This window comes from Globicephala melas, chromosome 13 (assembly GCF_963455315.2).
Source record: "Globicephala melas chromosome 13, mGloMel1.2, whole genome shotgun sequence".
NCBI lineage: Eukaryota > Metazoa > Chordata > Mammalia > Artiodactyla > Delphinidae > Globicephala > Globicephala melas.
This window is the reverse complement of record NC_083326.1, coordinates 63,775,905-63,796,778: the sequence shown is the minus strand read 5'-3', so window position 1 is coordinate 63,796,778 and position 20,874 is coordinate 63,775,905. Positions and strand designations below refer to the sequence as shown.

At 58.8% G+C, this 20,874-nt stretch overlaps 1 protein-coding gene across 5 annotated transcripts in view; it reads right to left on the bottom strand.

The window, feature by feature from the left end:
* The window catches only part of PI4KA (phosphatidylinositol 4-kinase alpha), a 94,989-nt gene that overhangs the window by 2,784 nt on the left and 71,331 nt on the right, over positions 1-20,874 (bottom strand). For 3 of the 5 annotated variants that reach the window (XM_060311176.1, XM_030836312.2, XM_060311177.2), the window contains 23 exons: positions 20,376-20,495; positions 18,663-18,755; positions 18,073-18,229; positions 17,717-17,844; positions 12,578-12,736; positions 12,165-12,316; positions 10,874-10,981; positions 10,577-10,704; positions 9,551-9,670; positions 9,378-9,457; positions 9,096-9,289; positions 8,137-8,227; positions 7,661-7,828; positions 7,404-7,457; positions 5,754-5,874; positions 4,134-4,263; positions 3,261-3,331; positions 2,115-2,187; positions 1,966-2,036; positions 1,265-1,374; positions 743-847; positions 528-653; positions 71-191 (listed from right to left, as the gene is read on the bottom strand). In XM_060311176.1, coding sequence (XP_060167159.1) covers positions 71-191; positions 528-653; positions 743-847; positions 1,265-1,374; positions 1,966-2,036; positions 2,115-2,187; positions 3,261-3,331; positions 4,134-4,263; positions 5,754-5,874; positions 7,404-7,457; positions 7,661-7,828; positions 8,137-8,227; positions 9,096-9,289; positions 9,378-9,457; positions 9,551-9,670; positions 10,577-10,704; positions 10,874-10,981; positions 12,165-12,316; positions 12,578-12,736; positions 17,717-17,844; positions 18,073-18,229; positions 18,663-18,755; positions 20,376-20,495 — 2,680 coding nt within the window. Of the gene's footprint in view, positions 1-70; positions 192-527; positions 654-742; positions 907-1,264; positions 1,375-1,965; positions 2,037-2,114; positions 2,188-3,260; positions 3,332-4,133; positions 4,264-5,753; positions 5,875-7,403; positions 7,458-7,660; positions 7,829-8,136; positions 8,228-9,095; positions 9,290-9,377; positions 9,458-9,550; positions 9,671-10,576; positions 10,705-10,873; positions 10,982-12,164; positions 12,317-12,577; positions 12,737-17,716; positions 17,845-18,072; positions 18,230-18,662; positions 18,756-20,375; positions 20,496-20,874 lie in introns of those variants that run through there. The other 2 variants (XM_060311175.1, XR_009566541.1) reach the window with 2 other exon arrangements.

Here is a 20,874-nt window from a genome sequence, read left to right as displayed (position 1 = left end):
GAAAGGAAGCCCAGCTCCCCAACCCCCAGAGCCCCTGCCCCGGTGCCCCCGCGGCAGGATGCCCACCCACCGATGTGGATGATGTGGCCCTTCTTGTCCAGCATGATGTTGCCGTTGTGCCGGTCCTTGATCTGCAGCAGGAACAGCAGGAGGCTGTAGGCAGCCATGCTGCGGATGAAGTTATAGCGTGCCTGTGCAGAGACAGCATGCTCAGGGTGCCCTGGAGCTGTGCCCTCTTGGGCCTGTGGGCACCCTGGAACCCCTGGGCCTGCACCTAGATCAGCAAGCCAGACCTTGGTAGTCGGAGTGACAAGTGGGTGCATCTGAGGTGCAGGGCTGTGGCCCCTTCCCCCCTTCAACTCCTGTCAGCTTTCTCCTGGGGAGCCCCTCTCAAGGCATGCCTTTCATCCCAAGGAAGGTTACAGATGCCCTGGTTTTACCCCCAGACATACGAGGACTTGGAAAACAGGGTGCTGACCAATGCAGGAGCTGGGGCTGGCGGGCAGTGGGGCCGCGCTGCTGCCCACCTGCTGGAAGGCCAGCGTGGACTCATCCCCGTACTGGCGTGTGAAATAGTCGTACATGCCAAAGTCGGTCTGGCGGCCCAGCTGGTCCCGAGAGGTACAGTCAGGGATGCACTCGATCACCCCGCACTAGGGAGGAAAGGCCGAGGCTCAGGCTGCGGGCACACCACAGGGCGAGGGACAGGGGCAGCGCCCAAGCAACTGCTTGGGAAACTTACACCAGGGGCGGTGGCCACCACCCGGTACGGAAAGACGAAGAGATCCAGGCCAACCAGCTGGAAGATGTTTTTGAAGAGGTCGATGATCTGCAGGGCCAGCATGTCCTGGGAACCAGGAGAGACTCAGGGTCGTAGTGGGCTGCTGGCTCCAGATGCCTGCGGCCCTGCCCAGTGAGGGGGAGGGGGAGGAGGGAGGGAGGCCCCGGTGAGCCTCACTGCCCACTGCTCCCTGGGCAGACTGCAAGGATGCACTGCCTGGCGGTGGGTGTGAGTAAGGGGCACCCATTCCCCCGGGGCAGTTCTCCCTGAGCAGCCAGGGTGTACAGCGGGAGGGGGGCCACTGGAGAGGCCTCCGGGTTTAGCAGAAAGCCCTGATGTACTCCAAGGCAACAGAACCAAATGGGGAACCAAGGATTCCTATTTCTGTGTGATGCTGAGAAGTGTGCCTGGAGCCTTGGAGAGAGGCGGGCCTGCCCCAGCCCCGCACACCCCCGGCCCTGCCCTGCCTGCCCAGCCCACTACCTGACGGCAGTCGTCTCCCACTTTGAAGATGGCTGCTTGCCAGGAGATTTTCTGGCCATCGGCCTCCTGCGTGCTGCCCTCATCCTCGGAGTCTGAGCAGCACCGCAGACCTGCACAGGGAGAGGGTGCCTGTCAGCGGCGGGCAGAGAGGCCCTCTGAGGATGCTGGGGGCGAGCCCTGATCATGTGCCTGAAGCAACACAGAACCTTAGGGATCATCTCTGCAAAACCCTAAAGAGGCCAACGAGGCCCAGCAGACACCAGGGGTCAGTGGGTGGGGCCACGGGGCCAGGGTCTCTTCCTAAGAACAGCTGAGGAGCAAGGACCCAGGGCCACACCCTTGTGCTGCTGTGCTCCCAACATTCATGCCCCCCCAGAACTGCAGAGTGTGATGTATGTGGCAGCCACAGCTGAAGAACAACCATGCCCTGTCCCGGGAAGAGGCCGGAAGGATCCTTCACAGCACTTCAGGAGGGAGCAGGGCCCTGCTGACACCTCGGCCTCCAGACGGAGAGAATCGACTCCTGCTGTGGAGGCTGCCAGCCTGCGGTCACTCTCACGGCAGCCAAGCCGACCAGTCCTCCCTGGGGCCTCTGTCACTGCACACGTGCCTGCCACCCCCAGACAAGGGCCCAGACTGACTGGCCGGAGGCTGTCACCGTTCATGGGGACCCCAAACTACATCGGACGTGCCCCACTGACCTTCCTTCTCAAGTTCACTAACTCCGCATCGTTTCACCTTGAACTTAGCCAGATATGGGGCCTTTGCAGCGCTGGAAAACAAAACAGAATGGGGCGCAAGTGACAGGGAATGGGAGCCCGTGAGGGGGAGTTTGCGGGGGGTGCCTCACCTCTGCATGGGCGTCCCGGACTTGTAGTCGATGTCCAGCACGATGGCCTCGGGGTTGCTGGGTAGGTAGCAGCCTATGAGGGACAGAAGGGACATCCCAGGGCCCGACCAGGATGAAGCTTTCCCAGCAGACGGGGCTGTGCTGAGGCCTCAAGGGCCTTGCCTGCGGCACCGCCGACTCCTTGTTCCGAGGCCGGTAAGGCTGTCTTCCCTGACTCTGTGCTGTTTCCCTGGGCCCATCCTGACATTCCACATGGGGCAACCACCTCCCGCAGACGCTTCTCCAAGAGGACACCCTAAACCCTCAGCTTCTCAAGCCACTGGCCGCCAATGCCACAGGACACAGGAGCCCCAGCACCCACCCACCTGACACCCCCAGCTCGACCCTGTCAGCGCAGGTCGAGAGAAGACCCTTCCTGGTCAGGGACCACAGTTCCCCGAGCCCCCGGAGGTGGGGGTGCTTGAGGCGGGGTCCTGGTGGGAGGGACTGGGCCCCTGGGGAGCATGCAGGCCCCCACCTCATCCACCCTCCTTCCCTCGCCAGCCCAGCCTCCCTCAAACGGCCCGAGCTCCACTCTGCTCTAGAGCCCAGCTGGCTCCCCAGTGCCTCGGGGACACGACCCAGCAGCATGGTGTCCTCTGGGAGGCTGAGTGTTCTCTGGGGCGGGGCTGGGCAGGGCTCAGCACAGTCAGGAGAGGCCCACCCAGGGCCCTGCACTGGTGCCCACCACTGAGGTGGGCAGTGGGCAAGTGTGCAAGGCCAGGGTTTTGAAGAACGAATGTGTAAGACTTAAGAACGGAGAGCTGTGCGGTGACGTCTGGGTTCCCATCTTGTCTTGAAAAGACACGGATCTGACCACGTGGCAAGAGCAGCAGGGAGGGGGGCATGGGCCCCCTCATCCCACAAGCCCTAGCACACCTGGGACACCCCCGCTCCTCCCTAAGCCCACTGTGTGGCCTGCGTTACTTCTGTTACACTGGAGCTCAGGAAACTTCTAGAACCACAGCTGCCAAGGACAGGGCCTCGGCCTTCAACTGTAGCTAGGAGAACCAAGAGTGACCACTGGCAGGGGCAGGTTCTGGAGAGGGGTGCCGGGCACCCAGGGTCCCCCAGACCCCCGTCCCACTGGCCTCGAGCACTGCTCACCAGGCTGCACCTTCACTTCAGACAGAGCCGACAGACAAGCCCTCTTCCTCTCGTCACCTTTAGGGTAGGGCCTGGAGAACAAGACACAGACGCTGGTGTCTGTGGCTTCGGGGCACAGACAGGCCCTCCTGTCCGAGGGCCCTAGCCCTGCACTCTGCCACCTGGGGCAGGGGAAGGGGGTGTGCAATGCTGTGGGGGTCAGGCTGCGGGCTACGTGGTTTACTGGCAGTGTGGCCTCGGGCAGACCCTCAGACCTCTGCGCCCCACGACAAGGCGAGTGAAATGGAATCACGCCTCTCACGTGGCAGAGGCCCAGGGAGTCCACCCTGACCCTCCATCTCTGCAGCCACGTTGCCGCTCTGCTTAGAACTGGTCAGGAGAGGACCATGGGACACATGGCCCGCAGTGATGGGGTAGCGGGGGAGCCTGAGCACTGGGGACAGTGTGGCGACTAGGCGCCTGGAGGAACAGCACTAGGGCTCCCCTGCTGCCTCCCCAGGCGCTCGGCCAGCATCCGCAACCCCGGGGCCCCATCCTGCACAAATGGGTGGCCAAGACCTCCAAGGTTGGCGTCTGCTCCACGTGAATGAGGGCCCAGGAGGTCAATCAAGAAAGGACCTCGGGGCTGCAAAGGAGTCTGGTTTCCCTAACACCACGGGGACCATCAGAACCTGGAGAGCAGATGTCCTCAGGCTTGGGCAAGACCCAAAGTGAACCTGAGATGTTGTTTTCTGTGCATCTGCTATGCCCACGGGGGCCCTGGACGGTGGAAGCAAACTCCCTGTCTGGCTGTTCCTTAGCGGGGGACGTCAGGAGTCTACAAAGCTCCTTGGGCAGCTCCCGCAAGTGGGGCCTGGAGAAGATGCCACTTACTTGATGATGGCTGACACGTTAGTGATTTTGTTGAAGAAGTCGAATTCACGCTGGTAGAAGTCCTTGGCCGGGCCAGACAAGGAGCTTGTGATCTCTTCCACCAGCTGTTCCAGGAGGTCGCCAATGTCAGCTGCAGAGAAACCGAGGGTGAGCCTGCAGTCCCAGGGACCCTCTCTCCAGACCCCACCCAGAGGAGGTCTGCCCTCCTCAGGGTGCTGATGCCCGTGAGGCTGTGGCGAGTGGAGGGCCCCAGGATCACGGATGCTCACGGGGGCCGCACCTGAAGCGTGTGGTGGTCTCAGGGGAGTACCTGCATCTGACTGTCCCCTCTTCCAGAGACCGTCATTTTTACTTGAAGGAGTGACTAAGAGATAAGGTAAAGTCACTCAGACGTAGACTTATGGCAGATATTTTCTTGAAAATCAATAAAATGAATCTGCCATTTAAGGAAAACAACTACAAAACTTTGTTAAACTTGACAAAAAAGCCTGACAGTTTCCCAGCACTCAGAAACGTTTCTGTCCTGTGAGGCAGCTGGGGCTCCACACACAGGATCTTTAAATACTGTGTCACGAAATGCGTCAGCACTGGAGACCCTGCCCTGCACGTTGGGTGTGACCACAGTGGGTGTTACAGGTCCTGCGAGGGGCGAGTGCAGGGCAAGCAGGGGCTGGATGAACAGAGAGCGAGGCTCATAACACGGTTCAGACTCCTCACTGCACTGAACCCTTGAGAAACCGTCCCGCCAAGCTTGGTAGCATTGGCGGGGAGCACCCATGGGGGCCTGAACACAAGACACTCCTCCGTTTCCAACTACGGGTCAGCAAGGCCCAATCTCCTGCAGCCACTTCAGCCCAAACAGCATATTCTGACATGAAATGCAGAGGCAGAGTGAGGGGCTCTCGCACCGCACTGATGACCTCATCTCCCACAGGCACTAAAGGGGCCTGTAAACGTGTTAAACAATGCTACTCTTCTCGCTCACTTCTTTAAAAGTTATGTTTATGTGAGATGGGTCTCTATTTTTTTTTTTTTTATTTTTAATTTTGGCTGCTTTGGGGCTTTGTTGCTGCACGCAGGCTTTCTCTGGTTGCGACGAGCGGGGGCTACTCTTCGTTGCGGTGCGCGGGCTTCTCACTGCGGTGGCTTCTCTTGTTGCGGAGTATGGGCTCTAGGCGTGCGGGCTTCAGTAGTTGTGGCACACTGGCTCAGTAGTTGTGGCTCGCGGGCTCTAGAGCACAGGCTCAGTAGTTGTGGCGCACGGGCTTAGTTGCTCCACGGCATGTGGGATCTTCCCAGACCAGGGCTCAAACCCTTGTCCCCTGCATTGGCAGGCAGATTCTTAACCACTGCGCCACCAGGGAAGCCCTCTATTTTTAATTTCTAATGTTGGTGAGCATGGATAGCCCAAGGCCACATAAACCCAAGCTCTTTGAGGGTCTGTAGTTTTCAAGGGTGTGAGGGTCCTGAGATGACCTGGGTTGGGAAGCGCTGCCCGTGGAGCTGCAGATGGAGCCACAGGGTCTTGGGGGCCAGGCAGGGGTCAGAGGTGGGAGTGGAGGAATGATGACCCTGGGCAGGTAGTGAGGACGGGGTGGGGTCCGAGGGACAGGCACTCACGGTCTTTCTGGTGCCCCTCTTCATCCACATAGATGTTCGTCTTCATGTTCCAGATGAACTGGTGTGCCAGGAGCTGGGACTTGGATGCTGCCCACAGAATATACTCCCGCACATAGCCCATCTGTAGGAAAGCAAGGTCAGCCCAGGCTGGCCACACTCCACCAAGAGAGGCCACTCTCACCCAAGCAGCAATGACTCCACGCTTGGCAGACCCAGAAAGAAGCGTGGTCGAGCGGTGCCGGCTGTGAGCACCTCTCCTGCGTGGCGGAGTTGAGCCCGAGTCCAGCTGGCTGGCCAGCCGCCGGGGTCTTTGTCTATGCAGGCATGCACCAGCTTTTGTCTCCTCTGTTCCCTCCTCTGGACTCTAAGCCCTGGACTCTAACCAGCTTCTGCTGTCGTCAAGCATGACGCGTGGGCAGGCGGGTTTCAAATGCACCCCTGTGGACTGCTGTCTAGAAGACGCTGCCCAGTGACGGACAGGTCCCAGAAAACCCTGCGTCACTCCCAGCTCAGGCTGAATTCCCATGTTCTAGGTTACAAAGGCAGCTGGCCTTTCTGGAAGACTCCTGGGGTGCAGCCTCTCCCTCCCCACAGTCATTTGCGGCCCATCTGGTAAAGTATTCCTTGGACAGATGTCCTCAACTTGGGTGGGTGGGCTTCCCAAACAGGTCAAACTTCAAATAACCCAATTCTAACCCAGCAACTAGATCTAAAGATGAACCATGAATGTGCAACCTCCAGTGCAGGGTCTCCAGGCTTGGCCAGGGCATGGGGTGTCCTGGGGCCCTGTGGGCCCAGGGCAGGGGGGTGTATGGGCAGGAGCAGGAGGGGTAGACGCTGTTGCCCTCAGACGCAGGCTTGGGTGTGGCACTGTGATGAAGCGCGGGTGGTGAGGGCTCCGGGCTGTGGTCACCCCGTGGGTGTTTTCTGGCCAGGCCCTTTGCCAGGCCCCTATGTGCATGTACACTGTTAAGGCTGAATTATCCACCCCCACCCCCCATTCATATGTTGAAGTCCCCCCCCACACACAGAATGTGACTGTATTTGGATATAGGCCTTTAAAGAACTGATGACGTTACATGAGATCAGTAGGGGGCCCTGATCCGATCTGACTTGTATCCTTATAAGAAGAGATTAGGACACAGACAAATGGACAGCCATGTGGGGATACAGGGAGAAGCCGCCGTCTACACGGCAAGGAGAGGGCCTTGGGCAAACCAGCCCTGCTGACACCTGGATCTCAGATGTCCAGCCTCCAGACTGTGTGGAACGAGCTCCCTGTAGTTTAAGCCCCGAGTCTGTGTACTTTGCCAGGGTGGCCTGAGCTCACTAATACACATGCTGTCTCCTCCAACCCCTTGGCCACTCCCCCCAGGAGACGGGGAGCTGGATTTGGGAGCTAGGGGACCTGCTGAGACCCCCATCCAGCAGGTACGGGTCCCAGGCCAGGTCACCCACCCTGAAGAAGCAGCCGGCAATGTTTCCAGAACCTGTTCACCCAGCACAGCAGGACTGGGCCTCGGGTGCTGGATGACCACATGGGGGTGAGAGACCTCGGGCCCAGGTCCCAGCTCAGTGGCCCTGCTCCTGGGCTCCGTCCCGCTGCCCGCCCGGCCCTCCAGGCTGGTCGGCCTGTGCTGCATGCCTTACCTTGTCATACCTGAGGGCCTGCACAATCTGGGGGATGTAGAACAGGATCGCATCCTGTGTGGTGGGGGAGGAGCAGTCATGACTCAGGAAGGGGTGAGAGCACCAGGCAGGACAGGGGTCCCAGGGCCCCACCCCACCTGGACTGGCCCTGCTGTCACTCCACCCCCAGGACACGTCCTCACCCTCAATCAGGCCTGCCCTCTGTCCCCCCGTGGGGCTGGGCAGCCCCCCGAGGTCGACCCAGCAGATGGGCTCACCGGCGGGAAGGACCGTAGGACTTTGACCCCGTACTGCGCCGTGAGTGGGTGCGGCGGGTACATGCTGGAGAAGTAGGACAGGCCTGTGGGTGGGTCTGCGGGTGCCCAGCACAGCACGTGGCTGAGCTCGGGGGCATCGGCGTCGATGGTGTGCCAGGTGACCAGGAACTGGGGAGGAAGAAGGGAGTCACAGGGATGGCCCCAAGGAGTGAAAACTGCAAGGCATTTATAACAGCTTCTGACACATTACATACAACAGCACAACTTCAACCAGGGTGAAATACACTCAACGTTTTTCTACTGTAAACACAGTAAATGTTTCATCCGAAGAGTGGATAACACAAAAGATCAGAAAAATCGTGGTACCACTGAGGTCAGTGGGTTTTGGTTGTGTTCCTCGCCTCCAGGCATCCCTGGAGGCAGTTTTGTTTCTGTGCACTTAGGACCAGGCCTTGGCACGCTACCCGCCATGCTACCTTGATGGCTTCGGGGATGTCACTAACGGCTCCTGGGTCCAAGCGAACCAGACGGGTCACCTCATTGCCGATAGCTTCTGTGTTTTTGAACCTGCAGGCAAAGAGGGTGTGGGTGGCAGACATTGAAGACGGGGGCTGGGGGAGCCCTGGACTAAGTGATGTGGACCAACACCCAGTGACATCTGAGCACTGTGGCTACTGACATGGTGTTTACTGTGACCGGCTGTGACCCAAGGGCAGAACTCCTTGGAGCAGGAATGATCCTTCCAAGGACACCTCCCTTGGCCTGGCCCCCAAAGCACCCATCCACGTTGTGGCACCCGTGGGCCAGAAGGCAAGCTAGCAGGTGGGAGGGTGGGTGCAAAGTGTTCAGGTGTGACCGCCCAAGGCTAAGGCAGGCAGCTGCTGCCTAAATACCGTCAGGCTGCGATCCTGTCCTGAGGAGGACTTAGGACCCGAAGAAGGAAGCAGTAAGTATGCACCATGGGCTCCGGGGAAGAAAGGCCCACCCTGCACGCAGGCACATGGAGTCTACTGGGATTCAGCACAGGGGGCCTGGGAAGCCCCTCTCAGCACCTACCAGCCTGAGTCCTGTCCCTGTTAAGAGCTGCCTCAGGACAGCTCACAGGACACTCGGTTGCCAGCCGCCCCTCTGAGTAGCCTGCTGCCTGAAGATGCCACCCAGGAACCAACCCAGACCCCCCAGGCCTACCTCCCAGAGTAACCACAGGTGTTTCCTTTCCTCATCAAACAAGGTGAGGCCCTGGGGTGCCCTGATGTTATCTCCTCGGGCTCCGGGGTGCTGGGCCCCTGGCAGGACAGACCCTACCACTGTACAGGACTGGGGAGCATCTAGGGCTACGATGGCTCTTCCCTTACAGTCCTTGGCTGTGACACGTGCCCTCCCCCCGCCAGGTGCCTTGTGCTGGACCTCCGGCACGGCCTCTCAGGCAGCCCACCTGGCTGGCAGTTGCACGGCCAGATGAGGAGAGATGTTCCAGGCGAGGTTCACATTGTCCTTCCACTGCTTCTCGCTCAGGCTGATGTACTTGGACCTCCAGTTGGCCACGCTGCTCTCTCCAGCCTGGTCCAGCTCTAGCTCTGGGGCTGACAGTGGGTTGTACCACGTGATGAGACGCTCGATCTCAGTGGCCTGGTGAGGGACACAGACACAGATGTGCCTCTGCATGGCTGCGCCCCTCCCCCACCCCAGCGCTGCAGGCATGGCGCACGGGCCTCACCAGCAGGGACAGCAGCAGCGTCCGGCGCTTCATGTAGTACTTGTGCAGCTGGGAGCCCCGGTTGGTCTTCTTGGACATGCCTGGGGATGGGGGTGGGGAGGGCACAGAGTGTCCCTTGGAGCTGCTCTATGACCCTGAGGACCCAAGGGACCCGGCAGCAAAGCCCCACCGACCTGACTTCTTGGAGATGGTGGACATGCCGCTAGACAGCGGGTAGGTGTTGATCCAGCCCTGTGTAGCCTGCTGGCGCGAGCCAACCGCTATGTCCAGATTGCTCCGGGTGTCCTGGTTATCTGTGGGCAGACACAGCATTCTAAAAAGAGGTGTCTGGACCTTCACCACAGACAAAGCAGCTGTGGGGGAGCAGGTGGGGGAGACGGCCGGTGACGGCTTCCCTGGACGAACCAGGCGTCTGCAAAGTTCCTCATGAACCACTGCAGATGGAAGTTTTCTAAAGTGTGTTATGTTCCCCTGCGCCCAAAGCAAAGCAAATCGAGGAGCCGCCTTGATCAATTATGGCACTGACCTCCCAGTGTCCTCCTACATGGCGATGACTCGGGGACCCGTGGGGACAGATGGCAGGGCTGCCTGCCCTGCTCTGAGTGGAGCCAAGAGCTGCTTACAATCACTGTGCCTGCTTTTCCCTTTCGTGGCGGCCAGGCTGTCCATGTGGGTCTGCCTGCAGAGACACGCGCCTCCCCCAGCCTGGGCGCGTGACCAGCTACATGCTTCAGAGAAACAAGAGCAGGGCTTCCTCCTGTGGGGCGGCTGCTGGCTCCCACTTCAGCGCCTTTCCCTGACCCCGTCCACCCTCCATGCTCCAAGATGCAGCTCACACGTCACCTCTTCCAGAAAACTGCCCCTGGTCCCCAACTGCTGCAGGGCAAGTGCCTGGAATCAGGGGACGTTCCCACAACCCCCCATGTTGGAGTCACCTGCCGGTAAGACTGGCCCCACCAGGTGACAATGGACCGTGCCCTATCCCTCCCAGCACATAGGCTGTAGTCCAATACAGACTGTCGGGCATGCAGGGGGCCCCTGAGAACGGCCCCGCGCTGGGAAGTTACACCGGGGGGTGTCTGCCTGTCTGCTTGGAGACCCTGCCCTCCTTCCCGCTCCCCAGCAGCGGCCAGAGAAGAGGTGACCGGGCAGGCATGGGCCTCTGGTGACCATGCAGCACAGCTGAGGCTGGGGCTCACCTGGGGGAACGAGCTGGCTGGCGGTCAGGTACTTCTTATCTGAGAACATGGCGGTCCAGAACTTAATCATTATGCTTATGTCCTCACGCAGCCTCTTCTCTCCCTGCGTAGGGAACTTTGGGGGACAACTGCAAACAGCCAGGGACGAGGGTGAGTGCCAGGGTCTAGGAGTCAGGAAGCGCGGCAAGGTGGGGCGCGCAGCCTCCTAATGAGAAGTCGGGCCACTAAGCCGGGGGTCGGCACCCAGCAGGCCGAGTGACCCAGGCCTGGGGGCTGGGGGTGGGGTGGGGGCAGCACCTGAAGTAGTCGAAGGCAGTGGAGTAGATCTTCTCGCGGAGCACGTTGCGGATGGTCGCATTGGGAAGCACGTCCGCGTGCAGGAGGGTCAGGCCGAGGGTCAGCAGCCTGCAAGAGGGCCCCGGTCAGCGAGTGGCGCCTCCTGCAAACCTCTCCCTGAGCTCAGGGCCCACCTGCAGGCGGCAGAGCCCTCCCGCCAGGGCTGTGGATCGGGCAGGTGGTCACCTGTCTCGGATTACTGTACCCTGATGCCTTACGAAAGGATTTTTAAACCTTCACTTTTGTTGGGGGGAAAACAACGTGTGTGTGACTCTGCCCCTCGGCCAGAAGCTTTGGTCCCACAAACTGCAAACCACTCCCTGAGGTACCATCACCTACGGGGACTACGAAGGTAGAACTCAGGTTCTAAGAACAATCTGCTTGGATTCTGCAAGATCAGGGCTGCCCTGCAGGCATCTGCAGACGCGCTGGTCAGGAATGGGCAGCCCTCCTGCTCGTCTCCATGGCCACTTCCCATGGCTGGGACGGTCCAGCATGGATCCTCTCCTACTAACCCATTCTCGTTGCAATTTGTAAAAGTATAGGTCCACACAGACTGAAAATTAGGGAAAAAGAAAACTAGCCCTTGGGTACTGGTTTGAGAAGCACGGCCCGAGGGCATGCCCAGTGGGCTTCAGGAACATGAGTCAAGAGCTCAGGGAGGGGAACAGGTAGAGGGAGTGGTGCCCACCTGCAGGGGCCCCTCACCCTCCTTCCATCTGACCCCCCAGGTATCTGCAGGCCCAGTCAAGAGCCCTCCCCATGCCAGGCCAGGCCCTCCTGCTGTGTACACAGCGCCCCAGACCACCACACCTGGTTTGAGGCCCACTGGGCCACATGCTGCCTATTGGGGTGTGTGCCCTCCCCCGGTGTTGCTGGTTTTGCACAGGGCTTGGTGTGCAATTGGCACAATCGGCCTCAGAGGGTAATGGGCCTGAGCTGTCACACCAGGCTCTGCCACACAGCTGGCCGTTTTTCCCTCTCCAGTGTGTCACCAGAATCCTTTTGCTGCTGCTCACCCCCAGTGTTTGGCTGGCCGGGTCCCCACATGAAGCACCTCCTGCACACTTCCCTGCTGTGGACAGCACGCTGCCCCATGTCCTCAGCCCCGAGAGGGCATGGTGGCCTCGGCCATCATGTGCGGATGCCTTTCCCAGGGGCCCTGCATGTACTGGGGACTCGGTCAGTTTCTGGTGAACAAGTGACCAACCACAGGAAACCCGGGGGAGCAGGCCCTGAGGTGAGCTCTTACTTGAAGCGGGGCCCGATGGCCGCCACATGCCGGTTCATGCTCCCCGCAGTGCCCCCAATGCTCAGAGACATGGACCGCTGCAGTAGGCTGGAGAAGATCTCCACCTGGTCAGAGCTGCAGTACTTGGCAATCTCGAACCGCTGCACCAGGAACTGGACGGAAAGGGATACGCTGCTGGTGGGGCCATGTTGCTGGCAGGGCCAGGTGGCCGCCCACCCTCGAGCCACCACTGCCTGCCAAGGAGGGGCTCAGGCCCACAGGAGGGCAGGTGGGGTCTGCGGGGCAAAGGGACGAGACCGGCGGGGCGTGGGGAGCGAGATGGGCCAGCTACCCCCGAGGTGGGGCAGTCTTCAACCTGGAGTCCTGACCCCGGGGAAGAGTGGGTGGAGCACAGGGGAGACGGGGGCACGTACATCGATCCAGATGCAGTGAGGGGTCACCTCGGGGGCACAGGGTTTGGGCTGACTGGCTTCCGACGCAGCCAAGGGGTCTGCTTCCTTTATCTCCGCAGAAAACAGGCCGAACTTCTGCTCCACTGTCATCTGCCAGGCCCCCGCCATCTCCCGCATGAACTGCAAGAATGCAGGTGTTAGCCCCTCCGTGGGGCGCAGAAAAAGGCTTGCTGGTTTTTTGAGGGTTTTTTTGCGGTACGTGGGCCTCTCACTGTTGTGGCCTCTCCCGTTGCAGAGCACAGGCTCCGGACGCGCAGGCTCAGCGGCCATGGCTCACGGGCCCAGCCTCCTCCCGGACCGGGTCACGAACCCGTGTCCCCTGCATCGGCAGGCGGACTCTCTACCACTGCGCCACCAGGGAAGCCCCCTGTTTTGTTTTTTTAATCATAAAAGGAATATATGCTCACTGAACAAAATTTAGAAAACCGAGGAAGGTATGAAAAAAAAAAATCACTAAGATCTCCCCATGATCCCACTTTCCAGCCTTTTTTCACCAGAAGCCCCTCCTGGACCATAGCCAGGAGGTGTCCTGCTTTGTGGTGCAGCCCACCTGTGACAGCACTGCCTGGAAACCACGCAGGGGAGGCCGCCTGCTCAGGGCCTCTGGGCTGGCAGTGGCAGGGGCGTGGTGGGCTCCAGAACCCAGTTCCTCCTCTCCACCCCCATGGACCCCACACGACACCTTTATGCCGCTAACCAGGCTCAGGGAAGAACTGTGGGGGCCGCGTGGAGCCTGTGACCCCACCAGCCTGGGTGAGGGGTTCGCAGGGGAGCAGCCTCTGTGGCCTGACAACAGCCAGCGGCTCCTTCCAGGGCATCCAGAGCCCCTGCGGGGACACGGGGACCCCATCCCTCCTCCCATTCCATGGCTGCTCAGGGCGCCAGGCAGCCAGTCTCAGGTCCCCTCGCCCACTCGTTAGCAGGAGTGAGCAGTGGGAGTCGGGGCAGCCCTGAGGAAGAAGGCAGGGAGGTGATGCTCGCCTCTGCCCTCCTCCCTGCCTGCAGGCACAGAAGCCATCTGGAGGCCATGAGGTGAGGACAGAGTCCAGCGCAGACAGAAGCCCATCCATGACACAAGGATGGACTCCCGGCGGTCGCCCCTGCAGCCAAACGTGTTGCAGGGTGGAGGGTAAGGGAGCAGCCCACCAGGTTGCCTGCCCACCATTTGTACCCCCGTCCTGGTCACCACCTTGGCCAGGGCCTGCCTTCCAGGCTCGGGGCATGAGTGTGAACAAACACAACTCAGGTCCAGGCTGAGTAGAAGCAGCCTACAGACTGCACGGCGCTCTCCGCTGGGGGCAAACAGCTGTGAAGGGAAGTGGGGACGGCGTGGCGGCATTTCAGGCAGGGCGGCTGGGGAGACCCCAGGTGGAGGACACAGCTCAGACCAGCCCTGGAGAAAACCTGTTTGAGGACAGCACTGCCGGGGAGGGAGTGGCACCCGCAGTCTAAAGCAGGAGCCCACCGGGGCCGGGACAGCAGGGATTGCAGGGTGCCTGTGGCGGCAACAGGGGGCAGAGGGGCCTTGCTGGTCAGACACCGTCCACCTCTGCTCTGCGTGAGCACAAGCAGCATGGACAGGTCCGGGCGTGGGAGGGTCCTGATCTGATCCATTTTCCTGGTTCCTCTGTGTAGAGAAGGTGGAGGGGTCTGGGGGGAAAGCAGGGGCTGGGTTGTCTCCAAGTGCAGGGGAGAGACAGGGGCTGGGCCGGGCTGCTGGGAGGTGGTCAGATTCTGAAGATGCTTTAAAGATAAAAGGTAGACCTGACAGGATTCACTAAGGCTCGCCGTGGAGTGTCGGGGGGCCGAGAGGGCCATGAGGATTTTGTCTGGGCGTTTACAGACTGCCGGACGGTGGGGGCCAGTCTGGGCCTGTGCTCTTGTTACGGGTTACAGAACCAGGGGACCAGAATTCTTTCCTGTCTCAGTGGAACGAAGGCCCAGACCCTTGTGCTATATGAGACCAATAAGATTGCTCGGGCTTTATCTCCCCACGAATGCAAAAGACTCCAGCAGCACCCGCCTCTGAGTTGGGGCTACGAACGATTTTTGTTTCCTTCTTTGTGCTCATACCTTCCAACTGCTCCATAACCAGCAAACATTGGCAGATAATAAAAAAAATGAAAAACCAGGGTGCAATGATACTAAAGACATAGAAATATAGGGGAACGGCCCCCACTTCGGGGTGTGGAGCATAGCTGGGCCTGGACAGCAGATCGTTGCAGAGGCCAGGAGCAGGGAGACAGACAGCCTTCAGCCCTGAGCCAACAGCAAGAGCCTGGTGACACCAAACCCACACATAGCTGTCGGGCTGTTGAGGAGGGCAGGTGAAGAGCTGCCAAGAGCTGCTTTCCAGAAAGAGATCACATTTCCCTGGGAAGGATGAGCCCAACAGCCCGGGGCCAGCACTAGGTCTGGCACAAGTGGTGGACGGACCTGCCAAGGCCGAAACCTCAAGCCAGCCAAGCTACTGATGATGGCAGAGGGAGGGGACAGACTGGAGTCTGACAGACCCCAAATGACGTAGCAATTTGCTTGGCATAAAAACCCCTCCTTGGGGACTTCCCTGGTGGCTCAGTGGTTAAGAATCTACCTGCCAATGCAGGGGACACAGGTTTGATCCCTGGTCTGGGAACATCCCACATACTGCGGAGCAACTAAGCCTGTGTGCCACAACTACTGAGCCTGTGCTTTAGAGCCTGTGAGCCACAACTACTGAGCCTGCATGCCACAACTACTGAAGCCCGCGTGCCTAGAGCCTATGCTCCACAACAAGAAAAGCCACTGCAATGAGAAGCCCGCGCACTTCAACGAAGAGTAGCCCCTGCTCACCGCAACTAGAGAAAAAAAAAAAAAAAGGAAGATGTGAAGGTGTGATGTAAAGCAGGAAGAACCCACCCTTCTTGCCAAGATGAGCCCCTCGGGGGTGCGGCCTTCACTTCAGCCACCAGGCACAAGGAGAAGATAAAGCAGCAGGGCCCCTCAGTCTCCACTGTTTTTCTAAACACAGTGTCAGGTCCACAGTCACAAACTTGAACACAGATGACCCTGATGCTAGAACTAACCGACCAGATAAGGATTTTCAAATAATTATCATAAATATGTTTAGAGATTTACCAGAAAAGATAGAAAGAAAAGGTGAAGATACAGAAATTCTCGGGAAAAAAATACAAAGTATAAAAAAGAAATACAAAGTATAAAAAAGAAACTGAAATACTAGATCTGAGGATTATGATATCTGAAATAAAATACATTAAAAATGGTTTAACGGGCTTCCCTGCTGGCACAGTGGTTGAGAGTCCGCCTGCCGACGCAGGGGACACGGGTTCGTGCCCTGGTCCGGGAAGATCCCACATGCCGCAAAGCGGCTGGGCCCGTGAGCCATGGCCGCTGAGCCTGCGCGTCCGGAGCCTGTGCTCTGCAACGGGAGAGGCCACAACAGTGAGAGGCCCAGATACCGCAAAAAAAAAAAAAAAAGGTTTAACAACAGAATGAATAAGGCAGGAGGAAGTACTAGGGAACTGGAAGGAGGCCAATGAAAATGGACCAAAGCGAGAGAAAGAATGAAAACAACCCAAGAGAATGCTGACGACCCTCGGACACTGCCATCGTCACAACATCTGCACCACAGGCATCCCTGGAACCCAAGTGAGAAGGGGCGAACCAGGTAAAAAATATATTTAATGAAATACTGGCCTGAAACTTTCCAAGTCTGATGAAAAACCTGACATCTCTAGATTTAGGAAGTTCAAGGAATCCCAACATAAAATACACAGAAAACCACACCCAAGCACAACAGAGTCAAACTATTAAAAATCAAAGATAAAAAAACCCTAAGAATAGCTAAAAGGAAAAACAAACAATAGCACATACTGAGAAAGGATGATAATTTGTGGATTTCTCCCCAGGAACAATGCAAGCCAACAGATGATAGATGTGTGTAACATGCCAAAGGCAACTTAGGATCACAGACCCAGGAAGAACAGCCAAAGCACGAGATGAAGGTGAACTAGGCTGCAAGTTCACTCCCCCCACCTGCAGCCCAGGAAGCGCTGAGGAGAACTACAGACCCAGGCTTACACAGGTAAGTGAGGACGGGGAAACGGTCTGGATACACCCATAAGGCTTAGGAAAAGCATTTGACAACACAGACAGCACTGTTACAAGGCGTGTATCACACACAGCAGTGAACACAGATGAAGACAATACACGCACAGGTCCTGACGGAGTGGGACGTAGCTGTGACTGAAGAGCCCCTGCCCTGCAGTGACAACAGCTGCCGTGAGGTGGGCCAGGTCGGCTCATCCTCACAAAGACTCTGCCCAGACCCCTTGCCATCACCCTCGACACACAGGCAGGGACCTGCCCTGGAACCCTGAAGACAGCACAGCCAGCTAGGCGAGAGCCCAGACCCAATCGACTTCCCTCCTGAGGGGCAGGGGCCAGTGTCTCTGCTCCCCACACAACCGACTTGGCCCCTCCACAGACGCCCGCCACCGTGAGCTGGACACAAACTCCGTGAGGAGGTACGACTACGGCCGGCCACCTCCACGCCTGGAACACTCCAGTTCCATCCTTGGAAATTATCCAGCTGACCCTCAGGGGCAAAAAACACAGAACACTCCTTCTGACCACTTATCTCATTATCTTAAGAAACTCAGAAAAAACATGTCAAATCCCATTACTGTGAAAATTAATGGGATCTTTGAAAAATAAATCTGTTCTTAGGTTGTTCATCCCATCAGCTGAAAGGGTGTGCAGACCCTCCCCGTGGGCCCCCTCCAGCAGGAGGGCTGCTGTCCCAGAGTCGGCAGGTAGGACGCAGGTCACTGTGGATAAACACAAGTGTCTACTTGTGGAGAAATGGCTCCCCCTGCCGAGCTTTAGAAAAATAACAGCTTCAAGCACCACTGGGTCCTTTAACACACTCCCTCTGGTTCCAGTGACAGTCCTGTGGGCAGGCTTTAATATCACAGTCTTGCTTACATATGAGGCCCTGTAGGGTGAGGGGCTTTCCCGGGGTCTCCACGCTTGTCATCCAAGGGGCCAGGACTGTCTCTCCACCTCTCACCCCGCAGCCGCCTGCAGCCGGCGTCTTACCGGCACTTCCACTCCATTCTTGCCAGCCAGCAGCCACTCCCAGCAGGCCAGGGCCGTCTCCATGCCGTGCTCGTTGAACATCTGGAGGGGACCCCAGCACAGGTGATGGAGGAGCTGCGGGTCACAGTCTGGAACCAAATGCATGCTGTTCAGAGGCCCCGACAGGTCGACCCACATCCTCCCTGGGTCAGCAGGACAATTGGCACCGGCCGGAACAGCGCTGGCCTTTTAATTACAGCCCCACCCACCCCAGTCCTGTGCGTGACGCCGCAGGGATCTCCCGGGGGAGCGCAGGCTCTCTGCGTGGCCAGGACTCGCTCCCTGGGACAGCAAGGTGGCCCGGGCCTGGGCGGTACCTTTGCTGCTGATGAGCATGGCCGTCAGCTTGAACATGGCCTCTGTGTAGTGCTGAGGGTCACCCGTGCCCAATGCTGCCTTCAGCTCCTGGACCATCATTTTGTTCAGGTCAGACGTCTGGCCTGTGGCGTCTGAGAAGCGGATCATCCCATACACCTGTGGAAGGTCAGCGGAGGCACATGTGGCCTGGTCACCCGGACCACGGGGCTTCGTTGCCCACGCGGAGTGACAGGCTCGTCTGGGTGCTGCCGCCACCGCGCATGGTGCCCCGGAACTCCTCCTCTAGAAACAAGTGCTGCTCCCACCATTCTGGACAGTCCCCGAGGGCGGGGACTCGGCCCTGATGTCTGAATCCAACACTGAGCTACAGCAGAGCTGCTTGCACGTGGGCTGAACAAGATCAGCCACGTGCTTCTTGAGTTGGACATTACTTTTTTTCCCAAGAAAGGTGTTGCTCTCTTATTCACAAGACTTGACTAGAGAGGAGCTCCCACTCCTTCCAAGAACCAAACCTTCCCCCCAAGACAGACCTCCCGCCCCCACCAGGAAGGAGAGGACGCTAGAGGGCCCCGACCCGGCGGGCGGCTACCTCGCCTGCGTAGCGGTTGCGCAGGTTGAGGGATGCCATGAAGTTGGAGTAGTCCTTCTTCACGCAGGCTGGCCGCTCCGTGAGCTGAGTCGCCTGCAGAGACGGGACAGTGACTGCACACCCTCGTGGCCAAAGCCCAGTGCAGTGAGGCTGTCATGCTCAGACCCGGGTTATTAAAATCTCCAGCAATAGCAAGTGAATAAAATGAAACACCTCTAAACACGCTCTGGGGTCTGCCAGGTCGCATGGAAAACAGAGTTTTAAACATTTTACTCTGAAACATCTCCAGAAGGAAGCTGGGACTACAGCTTTGCTCCATGACCAGCTACTTCATCCCCACTGGTGTGGCTGCCCACACTTGGAAGGGACCTCGGCTCACACGGCCCCCACTTCCCCTGCCTTGGCCTCGCCTCTCCAGTCTGCCCACCCCTCCAGGCCCCTCCTCCAGCTGGACCCGCCCAGTGTCTCCAGGGCCACCTCACACTGTCCCTTCAGCTCTGTTCCCTACACACCAGCACAGCCAGTGGTCATACACGGACACTACTGGAGACAACCAACCCTCAGATGCTGCGGTTTTGGGCAACTTTTTATTTTGGGGTGGTAGGGGTGGGGGGAAAGAAGGTCAGGGGAAAAGATATAAACAGTAAAACTGGACCACAAACAAAAAATACACAGTTTTCTCATAAAAATTTTAAGCTGGTTCATTTTTAAAAAGGTGACCTGAGAGTGCATTACATTTTTTGAAGACAGTGGCCTGGAGCAGGCATGTGTGGGAAACTGGCTCTGCCACTCACTGTCCCTGACCTCGGCCTGCTCCCCAGGAAGTGGGGACACGGGGTCCTCTCGCCAGGCTGAGCACAGTCCTGAGGGACTGAGAGCTGCCAGACCCTCCCTTGCATCTCTCTGACCCCGCTCCTGTGCCCAAATCAGCCCCCAGCCCACTCCCCTCTGGGCGGAGAGGTCAGCCAGGCCACAGGCTGCACCTTCTGCAGGGCAGGGGCTCTAGGGCGGGGGTCTCCCAACAACCAGCGATCAAAACACAAGATAAAAAGGGTCCTTCCCTCCTGAGCAACAGGAAAGGGAAAAACCTAACCTAAATCTACTTTTCTGTGGAAAAATCCCGAAATCTTTTAGGCAACATCACCTTGGACCAGGACCGAGCCCTGCTGGCCTCTGCCCGCATCCTCAGCCTGCCTAAGGGGCGGCTCCCTTCCCACCTGGGCGCCTGGCCTCCCCTGACCCCAGAGCAGGCAGCATAGAGGTGCACGTGGCCACCTGGGCTCCCACGGACCGCAGAGGCCCTGCACTGGGCCCCAGGGTTGGGAGACGCCAAATCGCACCACTGCCGGACAGGCCACTGCTGCCAACCACCAGCTTTGAGGCAAATCTCTGATCTGGTTCAGAGGGAACCCCTCAGCGCACGTGCTGCCCCTAAATGAACCTCGAGCAGAATGAGACGAAGCCAAGGACGTGGAGTGCAGCTCGGTCCAATGGATGGCCAGGCCAGCGTGACCATAAAACGTGCTGACCGTGTCCAGCAGGACACTTCGTCCGGCGTGGACCTGATCCTGATAAAGGATCAACCTTAGACCTCCGTCAGAAACATGGTGAGCAGCTCCCCCGAGCCTGGGGTCTGCCACAGACACCGCAAGCTCCCCATATGGGGGCAGGGCTCCCACGGCTGGAGACCCCGCTCCCCAGAGGCACACGTACCCCAAGGGTGGTGTTCTGCTTGTTGTAGCTGGCAAACTGAAGGATGCTCTCGGTGGCCATGGCCAGCCCCGTGTGCTGCGACAGCCCCGACACCCAGTTCTGGTGTTTGTTCAGGTATTCCTGAGACGGGGAAGCGCCGTGTTATTTTAAAGGTAAAAGCAAGCCTTGTGCAGCACGTGTGAGGTGGGGGAGGGAACCCTGGCTCTAAGGCTGGCTTCGCCTGCCCTGATCCACTGAAGAGATGGCTCCGCTCGGGCTGCCACTCCCTTGGGACCAGAGCCAGAGCCAGAGCCAGCCACTGTTCCTGCTGGCCTGCCAGGCTCCTGGCCATGCCACTCTCACCCAGCCTGCATGCACCCCTAGTCCTGCCTACCATAAGCGGTCGGCTCCCCTGGGCCTGCCCCCCAGTCCCACCACACCTGCCCTCCTGGCCCCTGACCAGCATGCTCACCCCACAGGGTGTCCCATTACCCTGGGCCTGGACCAGTGTTCCTGGTCT